General features: G+C 35.2%; 1 protein-coding gene across 1 annotated transcript in view; it reads right to left on the bottom strand.

Annotated features, from left to right (window-relative positions):
- cutlet (chromosome transmission fidelity protein 18 homolog) overlaps nucleotides 1–24,416 on the bottom strand; it is a 145,079-nt gene that overhangs the window by 101,990 nt on the left and 18,673 nt on the right. Inside the window, exons 4-5 of the mRNA XM_089098657.1 lie at nucleotides 15,276–15,459; nucleotides 3,368–3,494 (exon numbers count right to left, since the gene is read on the bottom strand). Coding sequence (XP_088954783.1) covers nucleotides 3,368–3,494; nucleotides 15,276–15,459 — 311 coding nt within the window. The remainder of the gene's footprint in view (nucleotides 1–3,367; nucleotides 3,495–15,275; nucleotides 15,460–24,416) is intronic.

The raw sequence follows: 24,416 nt of genomic DNA, 5'->3' as shown, positions 1-24,416 counted from the left end.
TCGGAAAAAGGTGGGCGTGAGAGGGGGGTTAGTTGCCCTCAAATCCCTTTCGACTATTAAAAAGAGTACTATCCCTTTGAATTTCATATCGAATGAGCCCTTTTTCAAGTTTCTACGACAACGATTTCAAGAAAAACCTTATATGCCTCCAGGACATAACCTATAATCCTTGCCCTGAGGTTTGTGGGGGAGTGTCCTCCTCAAAAATATATTTCCTATCTGGAAATAAACTAGGTTGAACAAAATGGCTATCTCAGAATTTTTTATTGCCTTTGTTTGGCGAAATGATGGGCGTGAAAGGGGGTTTAGTTAACCTTCAATCACTTTCGACTATTAAAAAGGATACTATCCCTTAGAATTTGAAATCGAATAAGCCCTTTTTCAAGTTTCTACGACAAAGATTTCAATAAAAACTTTATATGCCTCCAGGGCATGAGATAAGATAAGATAATATTTATTTTCCAAAGTCTGCCTCATGCTCTAATCGAGCCGAATCACTTCGCATGTCAAAAAGAAATAGAAAAGCAAAACGATGAAACAAATAATACAGCAAGAAAAGAAAGACCAATCAAGCATAAAACTGTTCGATAAGAATTTAACAAATGGCTAGACTAGAAACAGAAAAATAGAAGAAGAAGGGGTGGGGTAGAACAGGAAACCAAAGTCAAGAAGAAAAACAGGGCAGAAATCGTGGACAAGGACCAATACATTAAATTAAATAAACACTTAAACACTAGCCAAATTAATTTTAAAAATATATATTTAAAATTAAAGAAAGTACAACAAGTAAAGCGAAAAAGATTTAAAATTATATATATCCTTGCCCATCGGCAAGGATATAGTTTGCCGTTGGGCATAACTTATAATCCTTGCCCTGAGGGTTGTGGGGGAGTGTCCTCCTCAAAATATATTTTTTATCTGGAAATCAACTACTGCTTAACAAAATGACTATCTCAAAATTTTTATTGGATGTGTCTGGGGGAAGGATGGGCGGGGCGGGGGGGGGATAGTTGCCCTCCAATCACTTTCCACTATTAAAATGGGCACTAGCTCATTGAATTTCCAATCGAATGAGATTTTTTTGAAGTTTCTACGACAACGCCTTCTTTAAAAACCGTATATGCCCCCCAGGCATAACATAAAACCTTGCCCTGAGGGCTGTGGGGGAGTGTCCTCCTCAAAACATATTTTCTATCTGGAAATCAACTACGGTGAACAAAATGGCTATCTCAAAATTTTGATTGGATATGTTTGGGGAAATGATGGGCGTGGGTGGGGGGGGGGGGGTTCTAGTTGCCCTCCAATCACTTTCGACTATTAAAAAGGGTTCTAGCCCTTCGAATTTCCAATCGGATGAGCCTGTTTTGAAGTTTCTATGACAACGCCTTCTATAAAAAACCTTATATGCCCCCAGGGCATTACTTAAAACCCTTGCTCTGAGGGTTGTGGGGGAGTGTCCTCCTCAAAAACACATTTTCTATCTGGAAATCAACTACGCTGAACAAAATGGCTATCTCGAAATATCGTTTGGATGGGTTTGGAGGAATGATGGGCGTGGGGGGGCTTGGTGCCCTCCAGTTACTTTCGATTACTCAAAAGTGAACTAGAATTCTCAATTTCTAGTCGAATGAGCCCCTTTTGCATTCTCTATGACGACCCGTTCTATATGTAACACCCTGCTGTAATGGAAAAAAAAAATAATAAAGGGTACATTGTGCCAACATCTTTCTTATATGCCCTCAAGGCATAACTTAAAACCCTTGCAATGAGGGTTGTGGAGGAGTGTCCTACTCAAAAATATATTTTCTATTTGGAAATCAACTACACTGAACAAAATGGCTATCTCAAAATTTTGATTGGATGTGTTGGGGGGGGGGGGATGATGGGCGTGGGGGGGGCTAGTTGCCCTCCAATCACTTTCGACTATTAAAAAGGGCACTAGGCACTCCAACTTCCAATCGAATGAGCCCTTTTCGAACTTTCTACGACAACTCCTTCGATACGAAGTGCCCGGGTAGGGAGAAAAAAAAAAACACATTGTGCCCACATCGTTCTTTACTTAGGCAGCGCTAGCGCGCTGCCTATGATCACTGACACCTTTATTATAGTTCACGACAAGAGGTTAAAGTAGCCATAATATAACAAATGAAACAAATAAGTTTGTTAACCCTGTAAACCGTCATCAACAGTCCCACCAGACATCAGCATTCAGTGTGTTTGGTTGCCGGTCACCACACCTTCAGCCTGAGTACCTGGCTTTAATCGGTCACGCTTGACTATTGCTTCAAAGTCGAATATCTGTTGGAGCACTGAAGCCTTTTTTCACAGCATTTCTTGCAAAATCCAAATAGTTCGTTTTCAAAGTCGTTTGACCACTAAGGTTTTATTATATTATATAACAGAGAGATCCTACATGCGAAAAAAAGTGAGAATACTGAATACTGTATGTTTTCACCTTCTCTGTTTAACAATACTGTTGCTGAACCGCATGGAGGGTATAGCTCAGGGCCGTATCCAGGATTTTTTTTTTCGGGGTTGTTTTAAAAGGATTTTTTTCGGGTGGGGGTTTTACACAAAGAAACTCAAAAAACTTATAAAAAAATTGTTTATTTCCATTTTTGTTACGTTTTTACGATTCAGACGAGCATTTCGAAGGGGGGGGGGATACGACTTTGTTTAAGCTACTTGTATATTTGCGAGTACGGATGCCTCTCTGGCAATTTTTCGCGGATGACGAATTACATTCCCCCATTTAGAGCAACATGGTAAATCACTTCTTCGCATGTTTTATCAAAGGTTGAAGCCCTGTTTCCGAAGCCTTTTATTTTTGGATATATGAGGGAGAGGTACTGTGCTTTTCGTCAAGGCACATATACAGAAATTTATCTCAAGGGAGTAGAGATTCATAATAAATTATGTAAGGTAAACAATCGCTTTTCGGACAAAACTCTGACTGACCGTATCTCAAATAGTAAGCTATAAAACATGCGGTTCAATCCCACTTTCTAGGGCTATAATGCGAAAAAGGACGAGAAAGCTAGGACACGTTCTGCGGACGAAAGACAACATATTGCCAAATATTGTCCTTGTCGGCCAACCGTCAAGGGCCAAACGAAAATCAGATCGTCCCCGAATCAGATGGGAGGATGTCGTGAGAAAATATTTAAGGGAAACGGGACTTCTTGGGAGGATATAAAGAGGGAGGCTTTGAATAGATTGGGTTGGAGCAGAAGTGTTCGTAGCTGTGTTGGCCTCAGGCGGCCAGGTGCTGGAGTGAGTTAGTAGTAATAGTAGTAGTAGCAGTATTAGAACTGTAATCGCAAGTGTAATAAAACTGTCTAGTTAAAAATATGTAAAACAAAATTACCCTTTGCTCTTGGTCTTTCAGTAGCATATACATCCTCTCTCCTTTTTGATTTGTCATACTTAAGAAGGGCACGTCTGGCAGTGTACGGAACGCATATTTGCGACGTCGCAGTAACGGTAATTCAGATCTAAAATAAGGGATTTGGTTATAAGGTATTGTTCTTGTGATCATTTTAACTTAAATAAGTTTTTTCTTTGAAAATTCCACAACATAATGCACGCAAGGGTGGGATTGACAGCTGATTGAAGGATGTTATGGTTTGTACAGACTAAAAGGAATTACTTCCCTGTGTCATTGGGCCTAAAACTAAAAAACATATAGATGTCTGAACATCATATAGATGTCTATATAGATGATGTCATCATATAGATATCATCATATCTGGACGCACAGTCCCAAGCGGTTTCTTCCTGTATTTTAAAAGGGATGGATGTGTCTCTTATTGCTTATGCGGACGATGTCTTCAACCCCAGCCGAACGGTACTGGTATTTGAGAAAAAAAAATTTCATTGTGAGTCGAGATTATTTAAAATAAATCTTAAAATTAACGCTGAAAAGTCAGAAGTGATACTATTCAACTGGGGCCCAGTTCCCGAAGGATTTAAAGTTGCTCTTAATGGAGTGTCGGTTGGTCCTAAATTGGAAATGAAACATCTTTGCTTCCCAATCGGTGACTCCTTTAAAGCAACTAACAAGCTCCTTATTCGGCATTTCCAGCGCCGTACGTCCAGTACCTACGGTAGCATAGTTCCTAATAAACTTCGTTTTAATCGCCAACTACTAACTAAATTATATAACTTGTATGCGCTCCCAAATTTTTTATATCTTGCACCTTTTTGGCGTACCTTTCCGGCAACGGAATCAAAGCAACTCCAACGGATTTATTACCGGGAAGCTAAACATCTTCCCGGCCCACCCTGAGCAAGTAATTCTTGGGACAATAGGAGATATGGTATTATTGACCCTACTGCTGCCATCGACAGATACATTGAAGCTTACAATAACGGAATTAATGGACACCTATGGTGTTCCCTTTTAAAACAATGAATGCATGACGTTTATTATTTTTGTGTTTGTTATGTATAGGCTACTGTGTGATTATTTGGTTAATTATTGTGCTTGTGTGCTTATTCTTTGAATTTTAATTTTTTTGTATTGGGTGCTTGTGCTATGTCTTTTTGTGCTTGTTGTGTACACTGTGTGATTTGGTTAATTACTATGCTCTTGTGCTTATTCTATGAATTTTAAATTTTTTTTATTTGTCATTTTCCGTCTTTTTCTTTTGCTTTTTTTCTTCTTTTTTTATAATCCGTTCGCTATTGTGTTACAACGGGCTATAAATAAATTAAATTCAATTCAACAGAAGAGAGTAAAAATGTAAATTTTTTTCTCATTTTTTGTAGGAACAAACTTATTTTTAATTTTTTTCTAACTTTTTTAACTTGCAAAAAAAACTTTAAGAAGTTTTTTTGCAAATTATACAGCTTAATCCTTGTGAGGGTGGATTTGACAGCTGATTGAAGAGCCTGATAGTTTGTATACACTTACAAAAGTTATTTTCCTGTGTCATTGGGCCTAAAACATTCATAGGAGAGCAAAAACATGATTTTTTCAGCTTTTTGTAGGAAAGGCATTTTTTTTTTTCAATTTAAATTTTTTCTAGCTTTTTTAACTGCCCAAGAATATGTTTTCTTTTTGCAAATTACACAGCCTAATGCTTACGGGGTCGAGCTGATTGAAGGGCTTTATGGTAATTATGCTCTGATATGAATTACTTTCCTGTGTTATTGGGTATAAAACCAAAAGGCGTCATTTACAGGAGAACAAAAACATGATTTTTTTCATCTTTTTATCGGAGCACAACATTTTCTAACATTTAAATTCTTTCTAACTTGTTTAACATGCAAAACAACCTTTAATAAGCTTTGTTGCAAATTGCAAAACTTAACGTTTGCGAGGGTGGGTTTGACAGCTCATTGATGGTTTTTATGGCTTTATGGCTTTTACGCACTAACATAAATTGTATTCCTGTGCCACTGAGACTAAAACAAAATATGATTATAAAAAAAAGTATGGCAAAACCATGATATTTTTTTTTCAGATTTTTCTTTGCGAATTGAATTGAAAACAAATCCGACAGAATTAAAGTGTGCAGCTGACAAACTTGGGTCCAATAAGATTATATCATTGATATAATCTTAATCAAATTGACATTTGATAATGTCATTGACAACTGACATTTGATGACATTGACAATTTGACAATATCAAATTGACGTTTGATAGGATATATCAAAAGTCAATGGATCTTAGCACACTTACAAACATGCAAATATGAAAACGGAATTAAAGATTTCAAAAAGCGGTGAAACTTTTAATAAGACAGTTAAAAAAATTTGTAGAAATAACAGTAAAAGTCCCAATATTTCGGCCTCACCTTCGGAAGCCTTTATCACCACAAAAAAATTAACAAATATATTAGAAGAGATCAAGGAGGCACACTTGTGCCTCTATAAAGAGGCGACCCACCACAATGTTAAGCGATTTCAGGTCCTAGAGGTCGCAGAGAGACGGCGGTAATTGCATTTTGTAGCCCAAGCTCAAACTAAGAAACTTGCAAAATTTCATCCTCCTCCGACTTTATCTTCATGGGGTAAACTGGGCCGGAAGTTTGGACCCTCACACCGCAGCCCCCCTTGAACGTTGTCCGATTGGTCTGAAATTTATAGGTTAAGCTTTCCTAGGGCCCGGGAGCTTATCCTCAAAATTTCAGCTCAATCCGATCACTCCTTCCCTGTTTTCAAAAAACCAAATATAGCCACTTAAAATTCATCTCTTTTTTTTTGTTAGCCACGCCTACAGGCCACAGTTGGCAACGGATCCGGTTGAATGAGGACTCATTCGAAGCAGAATTCGACCTGTTAGGGCCTTTTGATATTTTCAGACCGAAAAAATTATCCCCCGAATTTACATTTACGAAAAACCTCGTTTTCCTATATTAGCCCATGTTAATTTTTCCCTCCACAACCCCCCTTTAACGTTGTCTGATCGGGCTGAAATTTAGAGGATAAGCTTTCCTGGGGCCTGGGAGCTTATCGTCGAAATTTCAGCTCAATCTGATCACTCCTTCCCTGTTTTCCAAAAACCACATATCAAGATTTTTGGGAATTTGCTTGCGTCGAAAATACCTTCTATTTGCTAAACAACAATTACTATTGTGTTTGTATAGTCCAGCGGCTGAGACTTTAGACTTTCAGGCGGAAAACTCGGGTTCGATTCACCATCAGAGCAACTTTTTTATATACTTTGAAAAGAAACTCAGTTTCTTTTTTAAATTATTTGAAAAAAATTACGTTTTCTAAAGAGTTAAAGAGGCTGAGTTACAAGGTCGACCCTTAAAACGTACAGGGATTAGGAGGCACAGTTGGGGGGCTGTTAAAGAGGCTGAGTCACAAGTTCGAACCTTAAAACGTACAGGGATTAGGAGGCACCCTGTACGACGTGATTTGAGTATTCAGGAATTAAAAGCCTTAACACAAGAATGTTCAAGAGCGGGGGGTTTGGGGGGCGGAAGCCCCCAACTTTAACTCCTGACACGATCAGCTAACAGTTAGTCAAGCAATAATAAGTAATAAACTGTACAAAAACGTGCAGAAATTATTTGAAAAAAACTACGTTTTCTAAAGATTTAAAGGGGCTGAGTAACAAGGTCGAACCTTAAAACGTACAGGGATTAGGAGGCACAGTTGGGGGGCTACCACCCCCCAAACCCCCCCGCTTTCGCAGCCTTTAAATATAAAAAAAATTTCTTTAAACTGAAAGTAAGGAGCGACATTAAAACTTAAAACGAACATAAATTATTCCGTATATGAAAGAGGCTGTGCCATCCTCAACGCCTCGCTCTTTACGCTAAAGTTTTTATTGTTTAAAAAAAGAGTTGTGAGAAAGTCAAACTTTAGCGTAAAGAGCGAGGCGTTGAGGATGGCACAGCCTCTTTCATATACGGAATAATTTCTGTTCTTTTTAAGTTTTAATGTCGCTCCTTACTTTCAGTTTAAAGAAATTTTTTTTATATTTAAAGGCTGCGAAAGCGGGGGTTTGGGGGTGGTAGCCCCCAACTGTGCCTCCTAATCCCTGTACGTTTTAAGGTTCGACCTTGTAACTCAGCCTCTTTAACTCTTTAGAAAACGTAGTTTTTTTCAAATAATAAAATAAAAAGACATGCTATGACAAAAACAAAAGAAATCGAGAGATACTCACATTTATTCAATGTCAAAGATGGTATTTCACGCAACAATACAAAAGCCATAAGACAGGGTGTCTGCTAAATACTGTTACACGTATAAGTATGAATTATCTTCTGATAGAGCAGATCGTTTTTTTTTTATCATCTTTATAATATGTTCGTTTAAGTTAGTCTTTTCCTGTTCATGAAGGCTTCTAGATGAGATGCAGACTTATTCAGAATTATATTACTGTTTGCACAAAAGATTTTTTTGTGTCTTATTAAAAGCATTGCCCATTTTTCAAAATTCTCATTTATTTTTAATTGCAAATGGTCCAAGAAATTATTAATTTTTATTCGGCTGATTACCACTCTGCTGAAAAATATTCCGAATTGTTTAATTAAATAGGGTTTTGTATGTTTCAAAATATCTGGATTTAACAGGTCTATGCCCTCTAAAAAAAAAAATAAAAAAAAAAAAATAAAAATAAATAAAGTCTGGAGTTTTTAACGCGTGCCAAAAAAAAAGGTACGAATCAAAACTTTTATCAACACGTCGGAAAAGGTTTTATCAAGGCAATTAAAAAACATTACCTATTTTTCAATATTCTCATTAAGTTTTAATTGTAAATGGTCTAAGGCAGTGGTTCTCAAACTGTGGTACGCCTACCCCTTGGGTGTACGCAAAAAAATTAGGGGGTACGCGGCCGGCCAACAAAAAAAATAAAGCAACCCTTTAACTCTAGGACAATGGATAAATTGCTCCTAAAGAAAAGGCCTCATGAAGATCTGAATCAAAGTTCTGGGCCATCAACTTCACAAAATGGAAGTAGTACTAAACGTCTTGTTACTAATGAGCAGCCCAAGGAAAAAATTTAAAAGAAACGAAATAACTGGCAAATGAATCTAGAAGTAAAAAAGAAAATATGACGATTTGAACTTAAAATTAGGTTTTACTTGGACTGGAAGCTCAGACTGGAACCTAATCCACAATGCGTTTTTTGTTCTGAAATTTTATCAAACAAATCTATGAAACGTCCTTTTAAAACGCCATTTTGTAAGCAAACATGAGAATTCAGTAAAAAAAAAATGGACTTACAGTACTTTGAACGCCTTTTGAAAGATCTTAAAAGTAGGAAAACACAACAATACAGTTTTCTGGTGCATAACAAAATGAAAGTACTGTAAAAGCTTCTTACAAAGTAAGTCATTGATTGCGAAGGCTGGTAAAAACCATACTGTTAGCGAAAATCTAATCCTCCCTGCCGCAGCAGAAATTGTTTCTTGCATGTTTGGAGAGAAAATTTCATTATCAAATGACACTGTTTAAAGGAGAAATAGTAATATGGCGTATGACACAAAAGAACAACTTGTTGGAGCAATTCGAGGTATTCCTTGTTTTTGTATACAACTAGATGAAACCACGGATGTCCCTGGCATACCTAAACTGATCGTTTTTGTACGAGGCATTTTTCGAGATGAAATATTTGAAGATATTTATATTGTAAGACACTTAAAACATCGACAAAAGGTAAAGATATTTTCAAGTTGCTAGATTCTTTTTTTCCGAAAACCAGTTCGAGTAGAAAAACTGTGTGTCAGTGTTTATGAATTGTGCTAAGGCTGTGAGCGGTCACCTCACGGGGCATGTAGGCCATGTTAAAAAGGTTTCAACTGAGAGTAAGTTCACTCATTGTGTTCCTCACCGAGAGACTTTGGTGGTTAAGAACCGCCCTGATGAACTTAAAGCTGTCCTGGATCAGAGTGCTAAAATTGTGAACTTCATAAAAACTAGGCCTCAAAAATCTCTTTACTTTATAATCCTAAGCCAGGATATAGGGGGCCTACATGATAACTTATGGCTACATACTGAGGTACGATAGCTCTCTCGGGGAAATGTTATGTCCCGTTTTCTAAACTTTTCTTCTAGACGCAGACAATTTGAGCCTTTTCATGATGTCATGACGTCCAAATGGACCTTAATTATAAGTGGTGCCTTTGTAAAATTACTTTTTTTTTATTTGACCTTTAACTTTTGCCTCGGCTTGTCATTTGTCATTACGAAAGACATATCGCGGAACCTTTGTTTCTTTTTATTGTTCAGGTGGTGGGACAAAAATTTCTTTTTCTTCCACCTATCTAAATAAGAGTCATTAGGACTAGGAACAAAGAATCACTAGCTTCAGGATCAAAATAGTCACAGTCGATAAAATCACTAAGTGAGAATCATAGAAATAAACAGAAGGGAAAGATTAGTTGGCGTTTTTTCAGGCAGCATTTTTTGTTGATTATAATAATTTTAGGCCTATATAAATAAGGGTCATTTTGAGTAGAAACTTAGAATTACTACTTTCAGTATCAAAATAGTCACAGTCGATAAAATCACTAAGTGAGAATCATAGAAATAAACAGAAGGGAAAGATTAGTTGGCGTTTTTTCAGGCAGCATTTTTTGTTGATTATAATAATTTTAGGCCTATCTAAATAAGGGTCATTTTGAGTAGAAACTTAGAATTGCTACTTTCAGTATCAAAATAGTCACAGTCGATAAAATCACTAAGTGAGAATCATAGAAATAAACAGAAGGGAAAGACTAGTTGGCGTTTTTTCAGGCAGCATTTTTTGTTGATTATAATAATTTTAGGCCTATCTAAATAAGGGTCATTTTGAGTAGAAACTTAGAATTACTACTTTCAGTATCAAAATAGTCACAGTCGATAAAATCACTAAGTGAGAATCATAGAAATAAACAGAAGGGAAAGATTAGTTGGCGTTTTTTCAGGCAGCATTTTTTGTTGATTATAATAATTTTAGGCCTATCTAAATAAGAGTCATTTTGAATAGAAACTAAGAATTACTACTTTCAGCATCAAAATAGTCACAGTCGATAAAATCACTAAGTGAGAATCATAGAAATAAACAGAGGGGTAAGACTAGTTGGCGTTTTTTCAGGCAGCACTTTTTGTTGATTATAATAATTTTATGCCTATCTAAATAAGGGTCATTTTGAGTAGAAACTTAGAATTACTACTTTCAGTATCAAAATAGTCACAATCCATAAAATCACTAAGTGAGAACCATAGAAATAAACAGGAGGGAAAGATTAGTTGGAGTTTTTTTAGGCAGCATTTTTTGTTGGTTATAATAATTTTAAGCCTATCTAAATAACGGCCATTTTGAACAGAAACATAGAATTACTATTTTCAGTATCAAAATAGTCACAATTCATAAAATCACTAAGTGAGAATTATAGAAATAAACAGGAGGGGAAGATAAGTTGGGGTTTTTTTAGAAAGCATTTTTACTTGATTATAATAATTTTAAGCCTATATAAATTAGGGTAATTTTGAATAGAAACATAGAATTACTAGTTTCAGTATCAAAATAGTCACAATCCATAATATCACTAAGTGAGAATCATAGAAATAAACAGGAGGGAAAGATTAGTTAGCGTTTTTCCAGGCAGATTTTTTTGTTAATTATAATAATTTTAAGCCTATCTAAATAAGAATCATTACGACTAGGAACACAGAATCACTAGATTCAACATGAAAATAGTCACAATCGATAAAATCACTAAGTGAGAATCATAGAATTTACAGGAGGGAAAGATTAGTTGGTGGGTTTTCGGGCAGCATTTTTTGTTGACTATAATAATTTTAAGCCCATCTAAATAAGAATCATTGTGACTAGGAAAACAGAATCACTAGTTTCAGGATCAAAATAGTCACAATCCATAAAATTACTAAGTGAGAATCATAGAAATAAACACGAGGGAAAGATTGTTTGGCGTTTTTCCAGGCAGAATTTTTTGTTAATTATAATAATTTTAAGTCTATCTAAATAAGATTCATTATGACTAGGAACACATAATCACTGGATTCAGCATCAAAATAGTCACAATCCATAAAATCACTAAGTGAGAATCATAGAATTTACAAGAGAGAAAGATTAGTTGGTGTGTTTTCGGGCAGCATTTTTTGTTGATTATAATAATTTTAAGAACATCTAAATAAGAATCATTGTGACTAGGAATACAGAATGACTAGTTTCAGTATCAAAATAGTCACAATCCATAAAATTACTAAGTGAGAATAATAGAAATAAACAGGAGGAAAAGATTGTTTGGCGTTTTTCTAGGCAGAATTTTTTGTTAATTATAATAATTTTAAGCCTATCTAAATAAAAATCATTACGACTAGGAACATAGAATCACTAGATTCAGCATCAAAATAGTCACAATCGATAAAATGACTACGTGGGAATCATCCAATTTACAGGAGGGAAAGATTAGTTGGTGTGTTTTCGGGCAGCATTTTTAGTTGATTATAATAATTTTAAGCCCACCTTAATAAGAATCATTGTGACTAGGAACAGTAAATCACTAGTTTCAGTATCAAAATAGTCACAATGCATAAAATTACTAAGTGAGAATCATAGAAATAAACAGGAGGGAAAGATTAGTTGGCTTTTTAGGCAGCATTTTTTGTTAATTATAATAATTTTAAGCCTATCTAAAAAAGAATCATTATGACTAGGAACATAGAATCACTAGATTCAGCATCAAAATAGTCACAATCGATAAAATCACTAAGTGAGAACCATAGAATTTACAGGAGGGAAAGATTAGTTGGTGTGTTTTCGGGAAGCATTTTTTGTTGATTATAATAATTTTAAGCCCATCTAAATAAGAATCATTGTGACTAGGAACACAGAATCACTAGTTACAGTATCAAAATAGTCACAATCCATAAAATTACTAAGTGAGAATCATAGAAATAAACAGGAGGGAAATGTTATTTGGCGTTTTTCCAGGCAGAATTTTTTTTTTATTATAATAATTCTAAGCCTATCTAAATAAGAATCATTATCACTAGGAACATAAAATCACTAGATTACGCATCAAAATAGTCAACATCAATAAAATCACTAAGTCAGAATCATAGAATTTACAGGAGGGAAAGATTAGTTGGTGTGTTTTCGGGCAGCATTTTTTGTTGATTATAATTATTTTAAGTCCATCTAAATAAAAATCATAGATTATTCGGCGTTTTTTCAGGTAGCATTTTTTGTTAATTCTAATAATATAAAGCCTATCTAAATAAGAATCATTATTACTAGGAACATAGAATCACGAGATTATATATCAAAATAGTTACAATCGATAAAATCGCTAAGTGAGAATCATAGAATTTACAGGAGCGAAAGATTAGTTGGTGTGTTTTCGGGCAGCCTTTTTTGTTGATTATAATGATTTTAAGCCCATCTAAATAAGAATCATCATGAATAGAAACATAGAATCCCTAGCTTCAGTATCAAAATAGTCACAATCCATAAAATCACTAAGTGAGAATCATAGAAATAAACAGGAGGGAAAGATTAGTTGGCGTTTTTTTCAGGCAGCATTTTTTGTTAATTGTAATAATTTTAATCATATATAAATAAGAATAATTATGACTAGGGACATAGAATCACTAGATTCAGCATCAAAATAGTCACAATCGATAAAATCACAAAGTGAGAATCATAGAATTTAAAAGGAGGGAAAGATTAGTAGGTGCTTTCGGGCAGCATTTTTTGTTGATTATAATAATTTTAAGTGCATCTAAATAAGAATCATTGTGACTAGGAACACAGAATCACTAGTTTCATCATCAAAATAGTCACAATCCATACAATTACTAAGTGAGAATCATAGAAATAAACAGGAGGGAAAGATTAGTTGGCGTTTTTTCTGGCACCATTTTTTGTTAATTATAATAATTCTAAGCCTATCTAAATAAGAATCATTATGACTAGGAACATAAAATCACTAGATCCAGCATCAAAATAGTCACAATCGATAACACCCCTAAGTGAGGATCATGGAATTTACAGGAGGGAAAGATTAGTTGGTGCGTTTTCGGGCAGCACTTTTTGTTGATTATAATAATTTTAAGCCCATCTCAATAAGAATCATTGTGACTAGGAACACAGAATCACTAGTTTCAGTATCAAAATAGTCACAATCCATAAAATTACTAAGTGAGAATCATAGAAATAAACAGGAGGGAAAGATTAGTTGGCGTTTTTTTCCGGCAGCATTTTTTGTTACTTGTAATAATTTTAAGTCTATCCAAATAGGAATCATTATGACTAGGAACATAGAATAACTAGTTTCAGTTTCAAAATAGTCACAATCCACAAAATCATTAAGTGAGAATTTTAGAAATAAACAAGAGGGAAGGATTGTTTGGCGTTTTTCCAGGGAGAATTTTTTGTTAATTACAATAATTTTAATCCTATCTAAATAGGAATCATTATGACTAGGAACATAGAATCATCAAAATAGTCACAATCGATAGAATCACTAAGTAAGAATCATAGAATTTACAGGAGGAAAGATTAGTTGGTGTGTTTTTGGGCAGCATTTTTTATTGATTTTAATAATTTTAAGCCCATTTAAATCAGAATCATTATGAATAGAAACACAGAATCACTAGCTTCAGTATCAAAATAGTAATAATCCACAAAATCGCTAAGTGAGAATCATAGAAATAAAAAGGACATAAATATTAGTTGAAGTTTTTTTCATGCAGCATGTTTTGTTAATTATAATAATTTTAGGCCTATCTAAATAAGAATCATTATTACTAGGAACATACAATCACTAGATTCAGTATCAAAATAGTCATAATCCATAAAATCACTAAATGAGAATCATATAAATAAACAGGAGGGAAAGATTAGTTGGCATTTTTTCAGGCAGCATTTTTTGTTAATTACAATAATTTTAAGTCTATCCAAATAAGAATCTTTATGACTAGGAACACATAATTTTAAGCTTATTTAAGAAAGAATCATTATGACAAGGAACATAGAATCACTAGATTCAGCATCAAAATAGTCACAGTCGATAAAATCACTAAGTGAGAATCATAGAATTTACAGGAGGGAAAGATTAGTTGGTGTGTTTTTGGGCAGCATTTTTTGTTGATTTTAATAATTTTAAGCCCATTTAAATCAGAATCATTATGAATAGAAACACAGAATCACTAGCTTCAGTATCAAAATAGTAATAATCCACAAAATCGCTAAGTGAGAATCATAGAAATAAACAGGAGGTAAAGATTAGTTGGCGTTTTTTCAGGCAGAATTTTTTGTTAATTATAAAATTTGTAAGCCTATCTAAATAAGAATCATTATGACTAGGAACATAGAACCACTAGATCCAAATAGTCACAAGCCATAAAATTACTAAATGAGAATCATAGAAATAAACAGGAGGGAAAGATTAGTTGGCATTTTTTCAGGCAGCATTTTTTGTTAATTACGATAATTTTAAGCCTATCCAAATAAGAATCATTATGACTAAAAACACCTAATTTTAAGCCTATTTAAGTAAGAATCATCATGAATAGAAACATAGAATTACTAGTTTCAGTATCAGTATACTATTTCAGTATAGATTGAGTCAAAATGGTCACAATCGATAAAAATCACTAAGTGAGAATCATAGAAATAAACAGGTTAGTTGGCGTTTTTTCAGGCAGCATTTTTTTTTATTATTATAATAATTTTAAGCATATCTACGTAAGAATCATTATGAATAGAAACAAAGAATCACTAGTTTCAGTATGAATAAAATCCCTATCAATAAAATCAATAAGTGAGAATCATAGAAGTGAACAAGAGGGAAAGCTTACTTGGCGTTTTTTCGGGCAGCATTTTTTGTTGATATAATAGCTTCTAGCCTGTCTAGGTAAGAATCATGATCAATAGGTGATGGGGATTTAACAGGGCAAGATCTTCCAAAAAGGTTCTTCAATGCATCCGCTGTCTTTGCGCTAGTAACTGTTGAAGGCTCAGATACTTTTGGTCGCTTTGCATCTGAAAAACATAACACCAAAAGATAAAAAGAAAGAGAAAAAGGATAAAATAAATAAAAGAAAAATACTGTAAAAGATAGTAACTGTTTTTTAGGCTTAGATACTTTTGGTCGCTTTGCATCTGATAAAGATAAAACCAAAAGATAAAAAGAAAGAGAAAAGTATAAAACAAATAAAAGAGAAACAATTTTAAAAATATCAACTGTTTTTTCGGCTCAGATACTTTTAGTCACATTGCATTTGAAAAAGATAAAAGGAAGCTAAAAAGTAAAATACAAAAAAATAATGACTTTTTTAGGCTCAAATACTTTTCATCGCTATTGCATATTAAAGAAGATAGACTGACAGAAGACATATTCCAGAAAGATATAAAGACATACTCCAAAATTTTGGAGTCACACCCAAAGAACAAATTCAGACAATTGTGTCACGACATTTGTCACATTGACAAATGTCGTGTAACACAAATCGAATTAAAAATTTCCACTTCTTTCTTTTAAATTAAGCTCCATTTTTCGAGTTTGAGCCAAATTATTGGGATCACAATGTATATTTTTAGAAAGTGTTTTTAAATTTTTTTTTTATTGATGTTTCCTTATCACACCACACTTAAATCAAAAATATTCGTTTCTTCCTTTTAAGATTTAGTCCAATTTTGTTAAATGGAAGCAATTTTTAAATTGGGTCATTGTGTAAGTATCTAGACGTGTTTAACTTGAAACAAAATACACAATGCCCTCAAATCACTTTTGACTATTAAAAGAGGCACTAGCCCTTAGATTTTTAAATTGAATGAGTCCTTTTTCAAGTTTCTACGACAAAGACTTCAATAAAAACCTTACATGCCGCTAGGGAATAACTTATATTCCTTGCACCAAAAGAGGATTTTCGTGCAGAAAAAGACTTGGACAAAATAGAGTATGGTGACGTAAGGTTCAAAGTGATACTGCAGAACAAAATTCACAATTTTTAGTGAAAATAAAACACAGCTACACTAATTCAGAAGGCGTTTATGTGACTTGTTTGCAATTTCTTCCAGTTTTGTAAAAGACAGCAGATTCTGAGAACTATTTCAATTTGTTTTCCCTTTACCATTTGATTCCCAAGATACTAATAATTCCCTTTTTCTTCAATATGTATTTGAAACCTGGAGCTATTGATATTAACTTTTCAAAACATAGAACGATCGGAAAAAAACTCCATATAGCAAGTCAAACTTGAAACGAACGGAAATCACTAGGAATGCGTGAATAAAACCTTAAAAAGAACAGAAATTAAAATGAGCAATCAACAACAAATAAGGTCGGGACTTCTGCCTCCTTAAATCCTCTAAGGTCTATTTGGATTCAAGGCCACATTGGTTGCAGGGTTTATATCGATTCCAGAAGCATTATTATTAAACTTGTTAGACTGCTGTATATATTGAGCGTGAGGAAACAAAACTGAGACAAAAACTGGAGTTTTTCGGTTGTTTCTGATGATCAGTTGGTTGTACACAGAAAGTTTAATTTTGCCTTCAAGATGGGACAAAGCCAGTTTTTATTTAAAAAGCAAAATATTCTAGTAATATCTGCAGGGATAAAACTATTTTACAAAAATAAAAACTTCTAGTTACTTTGAGACAAGCTAACACCAGAACATGCTCATCTCAATTGTTCACTTCAAAAAAAAACATGCAAAATTATATACAGAGATGAAACAGGGATAGTAATAGTGAAGGATAGGAAGGAAAGGGATAGGAATAGTGAAGGGGCACACTTTCAGGGACGTATAAAGAAGCTACGAGGTGCGGTAGAAAAGTAAAGAGACTAAATTTTTTTCTAAAGAAAGTTTTTATGAATTCAAACATGAATGTAACCCCCGACAAAGTAGATCCCTTGGGCAGGTACGCACCGAAAGGAGAGTTGTTCTCACTCTTCGTAACAGCGCTAGAAATCTTCAACCGCTTTAGTCTTAAGCATGTCTGTTACGGCCTTATGGATGGTTTCTAAAGCCCCAAAATGACGGCTAATCATTTTCATCACTTCAAAAAGGTACTAGTATTTTGATTTCCATTTAAATGAGCCCTTTCCCGATATTCTATGATATTTTGTTCGATACAATCACCCCTATTAAAAACAAACAAAGAAAAAACAAATAAAAACGCACCCGTGATCTTCCCTCTGCCAAAAAAAAATTAAAAATTCCAAATTTTTGAAGATGATAGCTTGAAACCTCTCAAGTAGGGTTCTCTGATACACATAATCTTATGGTGCAGTTGTCATTATGATTCCTTGACTTTTGGTAGTGTTCCCCCCTTTTTCAAAAATCAGGTAAACTTTCTCAGGCTCGTAGCTTTTGATAGGTAACAGTAAACTTAATGAATCTTGTAAATTTAGAATCAGCATATGAAATCAATTTTTTTTTATGTATCTATTGATATGAAAATTCTGCTTTTTAGAGTTTCGGTTACTATTGAGATATTCCATGACGTACAACGAAAACATAAACTTCACTAATCGAAGTCTCAAAAATCGCGTAGTCAGCGGACGTAGTATAAACTCGAACTGAGCTATGGAAGGGTCCTGATACACGTGCCGTCTCAAGGACAACAGCACAGGGTTGCCAGATCGCTTGAAGTATCGCCAGTCTTATTACTTTTATATCCCACCTCGTATGTTTACATTGGAGTAAACGCGACCAATGTTGTTATACGTCTAGTTTCAGGGTTTCAGTAGCGTTTCTCGTTCATTAATTAAAAAAAAACTCCAAAAATAAGTTTTTCAAAGAAAAGTAGCCTAAAGTCCATTTTAAACTTAAGCTCAGCAGATACAAATACCTTTTAAAAATCAAACTCAAAACGACCAGGAATTACTATTACAGAATAAATGAAACCCAAAAGGAACAGAAATTAAATAAACAACCATAGCAAAAACATACAACAAGTAATAATACGTATAAATTAATAAATAAATCTTAAAGCGAGTAATGCTTAGATTGAATATGAAAATCAAGCTTAAAACAAAAAAAAATATTTTCCTTTTGAAGTATAAATGAAACTTAAAACAGATAGAAATTAAATAAACAATCAATGCAAACAAACATACAATAGATATTAATATAAATTACTAAATAAATCTTAAAACGAGTGAAACTTAAATTGACAATGCAAATTAAGCTTGAAACGAACAAAATTACTACAAACAAGAGTTTAGTTATGACCTCCTTCTCTCACTGTAAAAGTCTAAAACCTACTGCGTCATTGGCGTTTTACTGAAAACCAATTTTATGACAAATATTTTCTTTTGTACTTAATACTGAAAATAAACATTATAATTATAGTAACAATTTGAACTGACTAGCGTTCAGCAATTAATATCATTATGCATCAAATATTCAGTTTAATTTATTAGCTCTTTTTAAAGTTGTTAAAGACGAATATAGTTTCACTACAAACAAATGTTTGGATACTGCCTCCTTTCCTAACTGTAAATAAAAACCAAAAGCCTATTACATCTTGGGCGCCCAACTAAATACGAATTATATTACAAATATTTTTCTTTTCAAGTTCTTAAAGCATTGAAAAAAAAAATACCATTACAGCGATATATATTCTTGAACTAGTGTATCCTTGAACGATTAATATCATTATACAACAAATATTCAATTTGATATTGTTTTACTTTCCAAGACTGTTCAAGACGCATATAGTTTTCAGTAAAGCGCCAATGACCCAATAGGTTTTGGACCTTTCCAGTGAAAGAAGGAGGTGATACCCAAACTCTTATTTGTCTTGATTTTTGTTCGTTTCAAGCTTGATTTTCATATTCAATTGAAGTTTCGCTCGTTTTAAAATTTATTTATTAATTTACATTAATATCTATTTTATGTTTCTTTGCCTTGATTGTTTATTTAATTTCTTTTAGTTTTAAGTTACATTTATATTTAAATAGGAAAATTTTTTTTTTCGTTTTAAGCTTGATATTCATATTCAATCTAAACATTACTAGCTTTAAGAACTGTTTATTCATTCATATTATTACTTTTGAAATGTTTTTACTCTGATTATTTAATCAATTTCTGTTTGTTTTCGGTTTCTTTTATTCTTCAATAGTAATTTCTAGTCGTTTTGAGTTTTAATTTTGACATAAATTTGTATCTGTTGAGTTTAATTTTAAAATGGCCTTCTCTTTTCTTTGAAAAACTTATTTTTCGGAAAGTTTTTTTTAATTAATTTTTGTTCATTTTTGATTGCAAAAAATTTCAAGTTTTCAAAAATTCCTTATTTCAAAATCAAACTTAAAAAAAAAAATTAAATATTCATCGAAGTATCAAAACTGGTATCAAAGTAACAATATCAAAGTGAAAAAATGGGTTTATGTCAACCTCGGAGTTTTTATTATCTGATGCTTGAACTATTTTTAACAAAATTGCTATCTCAAACTTTTCATCGGATGGGTTTGGGGAAAAAGGGCGCGGGGGGGACTAATTAAGCTTCGGTCTCTTTTGACTCTTTAAAAGTGAACTAGAACTTTCTATTCTCAATCCAATGAGCCCTCTCTGAAGTTTATACGAGTATTCGTTTTATAAGAACCATATATATCCCCAGAGTATAACTTACAACGCCTGTCCCTGAGCCCTGGGGGGTTGTGTTGACCCTGGAATTTTAATATCTAATGGTTGAACTATTTTTAACAAAATGGTAGCCTCAAATTTTTATCGGATGGGTTTATCCATCCGATACACCCAAAGGCGTGGAGGGCGGGAGGGGCTAGTTGCCATTGATCTTTTTTCACTCTGAGAAAATGAACTAGAACATTTAATTTCCATACATATAAACCTTCTCCGAAGTTAATACAAGCATTCCTTTCATAAGAACCAGATACGGCCCCAGGACATGGCTTACAATACCAGCCCACCAGGCCCTGTGGGTTGTGTCGACACCGGAGTGTTTGTTATTTGACCATAGAACTATTTTAAAAAAATGGCTCTCTCAAAGTTCTTATCGGATGGGTTTGAGGAAAATAGGGCCTGGAGAGGGAGGCTAGTTGCCCTCCTATCTCTTTTGACTCTTAAAAAGCGAACGAGAACTTTCAATTTCCAATCATATGAGCCCTCCGAAGTTTATACGAGCATACCTTCCATAAGAACCATATATGCCCCCAGAGCAATACTTACAACGCCTGCCCCGGACCCTAAGGGGGGGGGGCGACACAGCAGTTTTTCTTGCCTTACCTTTGAACTATTTTTAACGAAATAGCCATACGTAAAGGAGTTTTTGTTACATGATCTTTGAACTATTTTTAACAAAATGGCTACCTAAAATTCTTATCAGATGCATCTGGGGAAAAGGGCTTGGGGGATAGCTGCCCTCCGATCACTTTTGACTCTTAAAAAGAGCACGATAACTCTCGATTTTCAATCAAATGGGCCTCCTTTGAAGTTTATACGACCACCCCTTCTATATGAAGTGCCTCTAAGAAAAAAAATGGAGTGTGGGGAGAGGCTAACTTCCCTCTAATCACTTTTGACTCTTAAAAAGTGCATTACAACTTTCAATTTCCAACCAAAAAAACCCTCTCAGAAGTTTATACGAGCAACCCTTCCATCACAACCATGTACGCCCCAGGGCATAACCCAAAACGACGACACCCGGACTATGGGGGGTTGCGTTAACACCGGAGATTTTTGCTATCTCAACTTCGAACTATTTTTCAAAAATTATCTATCTCAAATTTGTATCTGATGCATTTAGGGCGTGGAGGAGGGGGGGCTAGTTGCCCACAGATCTTTTTGACTTTTGAAAACTGGACGAGGCCTTTCAATTTCAAATCAAAGGAGACCTCTCCGAAGTTTATACAAGCATCCCTTCCATAAGAACTATATATGCTCCCAGAGCATTACTTAAAACGCCTGCCTCTGGGCCCTGGCGGTTTCTGTCGACACAGAAGTTTTTCTTATCTGACCTTTGAACTATTTTCAATGAAATGGCTATTTTAGAAATTTTATCGGATGGGCTTGGGGAAAAAAGGGTGTGAGTGGGGGGGGGGGCTAGTTGCCCTCAGATATGTTTTGACCCTTAAAAACTGACCTAGAACTTTCAATTTCCAATCAAATGAGCCCCCTCTAAAGTTTATACGAGCATCCCTTTCATAAGAACCATATATGTCCCCAGGACAACACTTACAGCGCCTATCCCCCGGGCCAAGGGGGGAGTATTTGTTATCTAATTTTTGAAAAATTTCCGAAAACTGGCTATCTCAAAATTTGTAGCGGATGGGTTCGAGGAAAAAGGGGCGTGGAGGGGGGCTAGTTGCCTTAAGCCCTCTAGATACTTAAAACGTAAACTGGGAGTTTCAGTTCACGATCAAATAAAACTTGTAAGGAGTCTACGAGAGTTTTCCCTTCATGAAAACCATGCTGGGTTTTTTAATAGAGCACGGAACACTTTTCACTGTGCCCGTGATGGTTGTAATGACACCGGATTTTTTCTTATCCGACCTTTGAACTATTTTTAACAAAATGTCTGTCTCAAAACTTTGATCAGATGGGTTTGGAAAAAAAAGGCGTGGGGGGGGGGCTAGCTGACCTCGGATCTTTTTTTACTGTTAAAAAGTGAGCTCGAACTTTCAATTTCCATTCAAATGAGCCCTCTCTGAAGTTGACACGAGCATCCCTTTCATACGAACTATTTATGCCCCAGGGCATAACTTACAACGCCTGCCCCCGGGCCCTGGGGGGCTGTGACGACACCTGAGTTTTTGTTGTCTGACTTTTGAGCAATTTTTGACTTAATGGCTATCTCAAAATTTTTATTTTGAGCTAGTTTTTAAAAACTATTTCAAAGTTTTTACAAGCATACCTTCAATATGAACCATATATTCCCCCAGGGCATAACTTTCAACACCTGCCCTCGGGCCCTGGGGGGCTGTGTCGACCCGGAGTTTTCGTTATATGGTCTTTGACCTATTTATAAAAAAAAACTATCTCAAAGTCCTTATTGGATGGGTTTGAGGAAAAAAGGGCGTGGAGGGGGGGGGGGGCTAGTTGCCCTCTAATATCGTTTGAATCTAAAAAAGTGAACTAGAACTTTCAATTTCCAATCAATTGAGCCCTCTCTGAAGTTTATAAAAGCAACCCTTCGATAAGACCCATATATGCCCCCAGGGTATAACTTGGAACGCCGGCCCCCGGGCCCTGGGGGGTGGTGTCGACACCGGAATTATTGTTATATGATCGTTGAACTATTTTTAACAAAATAGGTATTTTAAAATTTTTATTGGATGCAATTGGGAATAAAGGGGTTGGGGGAGGGGGGAGCTGGCTACCCTCCAATATCTTTTGACGCTTAAAAAGTGAACTAGAACTTTCAATTTCCAATCAAATGAGCCCTCTATGAATTTTATACGAGCATTCCTTTCATAAGAACCATAAATGCCCTTAGGGCATAACTTAGAACGCCTTCCCCTGGGCCCTGAAGGGTTGTATTGACATCTGGGAAAAATGGGGGCGTGGGGGGGGGGGCTAGTTGCCCTCCAATATCTTTTGAATCTAAAAAACTGAACTAGAACTTTCAATTTTCAGTCAAATGAGCCATCTCTGAAGTTTTTACGAGCATCCCTTCAATAAGAACCATATATTCCCCAGGGCATAACTTACAACACCTGCCCTCGGGTCCTGGGGGGCTGTGTCGACCCGGATTTTTCGTTATATGGTCTTTGAACTATTTTTTTTAAGCTATCTCAAAGTCCTTATCAGATGGGTTGGAGGAAATAAGGGCGTAGAGGGGGGGGGGGGTAGATGCCCGTAAATCTATTTTTACTGTTAAAAAGTTACCACGAAGTTTAAATTTCCAATAAAATTAGCCCTATTTGAAGTTAATACAAGTATCCCTTCTATAAGACCTATATATTCCCCAAGAGTAGATTTTCCGACGTCTGCCTCTGGGCACTGGGGGTCGTGTTAACCCCAGAATTTTGTATTTTAATCTTTGAACTATTTTTAACAAAATAGCTATCTTAAATTTTTTTATTGGATGCATTTGGGAAAAAAGGGTTTGGGGGGGGGGGGAGCTGGTTACCCTCCAATATCTTTTGACAATTAAAAAGTGAACTAGAACTTTCAATTTCCAATCAAATGAGCCCTCTATGAAGTTTACACGAGCATTCCTTTCATAAGAACCATACATGCCCCAAGGGCATAACTTATAACCCTTGCCCCTGAAGACTGTGGAGGGAGTGTCCTGCTCAAACATATAATTTCCAGAACTTTCAACTACGTTGAAAAAAAAGGGTATCTAAAAAATTCGATTGGATATGTTTTGGGAAATGGTGGGCGTGGAAGGGGTGTCAGTTGCCTTAGAATCACTTTCGACTATTAAAAAGGGAACTAGCCATTTAATTTCCCAATCGAATGAGCCCTTTCTGAAGTTTCTACGACAACGCTGTCTAAAAACCTTATATGCCCCCAGGCCATAACTTACAACCCTTACCCTGAAGGCCGTGGGGGAGTGTCCTCCTCAAAAACATAATTTCTATCTGGAAATCAACTACGCTGAACAAAATGCCTACGTCAAAATTTTGATTGGATGCATTTCGGGAAATGGTGGGCGTGGAAGGGGTGTTAATTTCCTTCCAATCACTTTCGACTATTAAAAAGGGCACAAGCCACTCCAATTTCCAATTGAATGAGTCCTTTTTAGAGCTCCTACGGAAACTTCTCTAACGCGAAGTACTCTGGCCTAAAGGAATCATATTAATATATGACACACTGTGCCCGCTTTATTGCTGCATGGACTCAGGGCCGATTTACTTACCCTTTTCCTGAGGGTTGTGGGGGAGAGATTTTCTCCAACACATAATTCATATCAGAAAGTCCACATTGTCAAATAAAATGGCTATATCAAAATTTTGATTGAATGTGTTTGGGGGATTGCTGGGCGTGGGGGGGGGGCTTGTTCCCCTCCAGTCACTTTTAACT

This window comes from Artemia sp. Qi Xiang Cuo, chromosome 13 (assembly GCF_049724085.1).
Source record: "Artemia sp. Qi Xiang Cuo chromosome 13, ASM4972408v1, whole genome shotgun sequence".
Taxonomy (NCBI): domain Eukaryota; kingdom Metazoa; phylum Arthropoda; class Branchiopoda; order Anostraca; family Artemiidae; genus Artemia; species Artemia sp. Qi Xiang Cuo.
The sequence above is the reverse complement of the archived record's forward strand: the minus strand, read 5'-3'. Positions and strand labels throughout refer to the sequence as shown.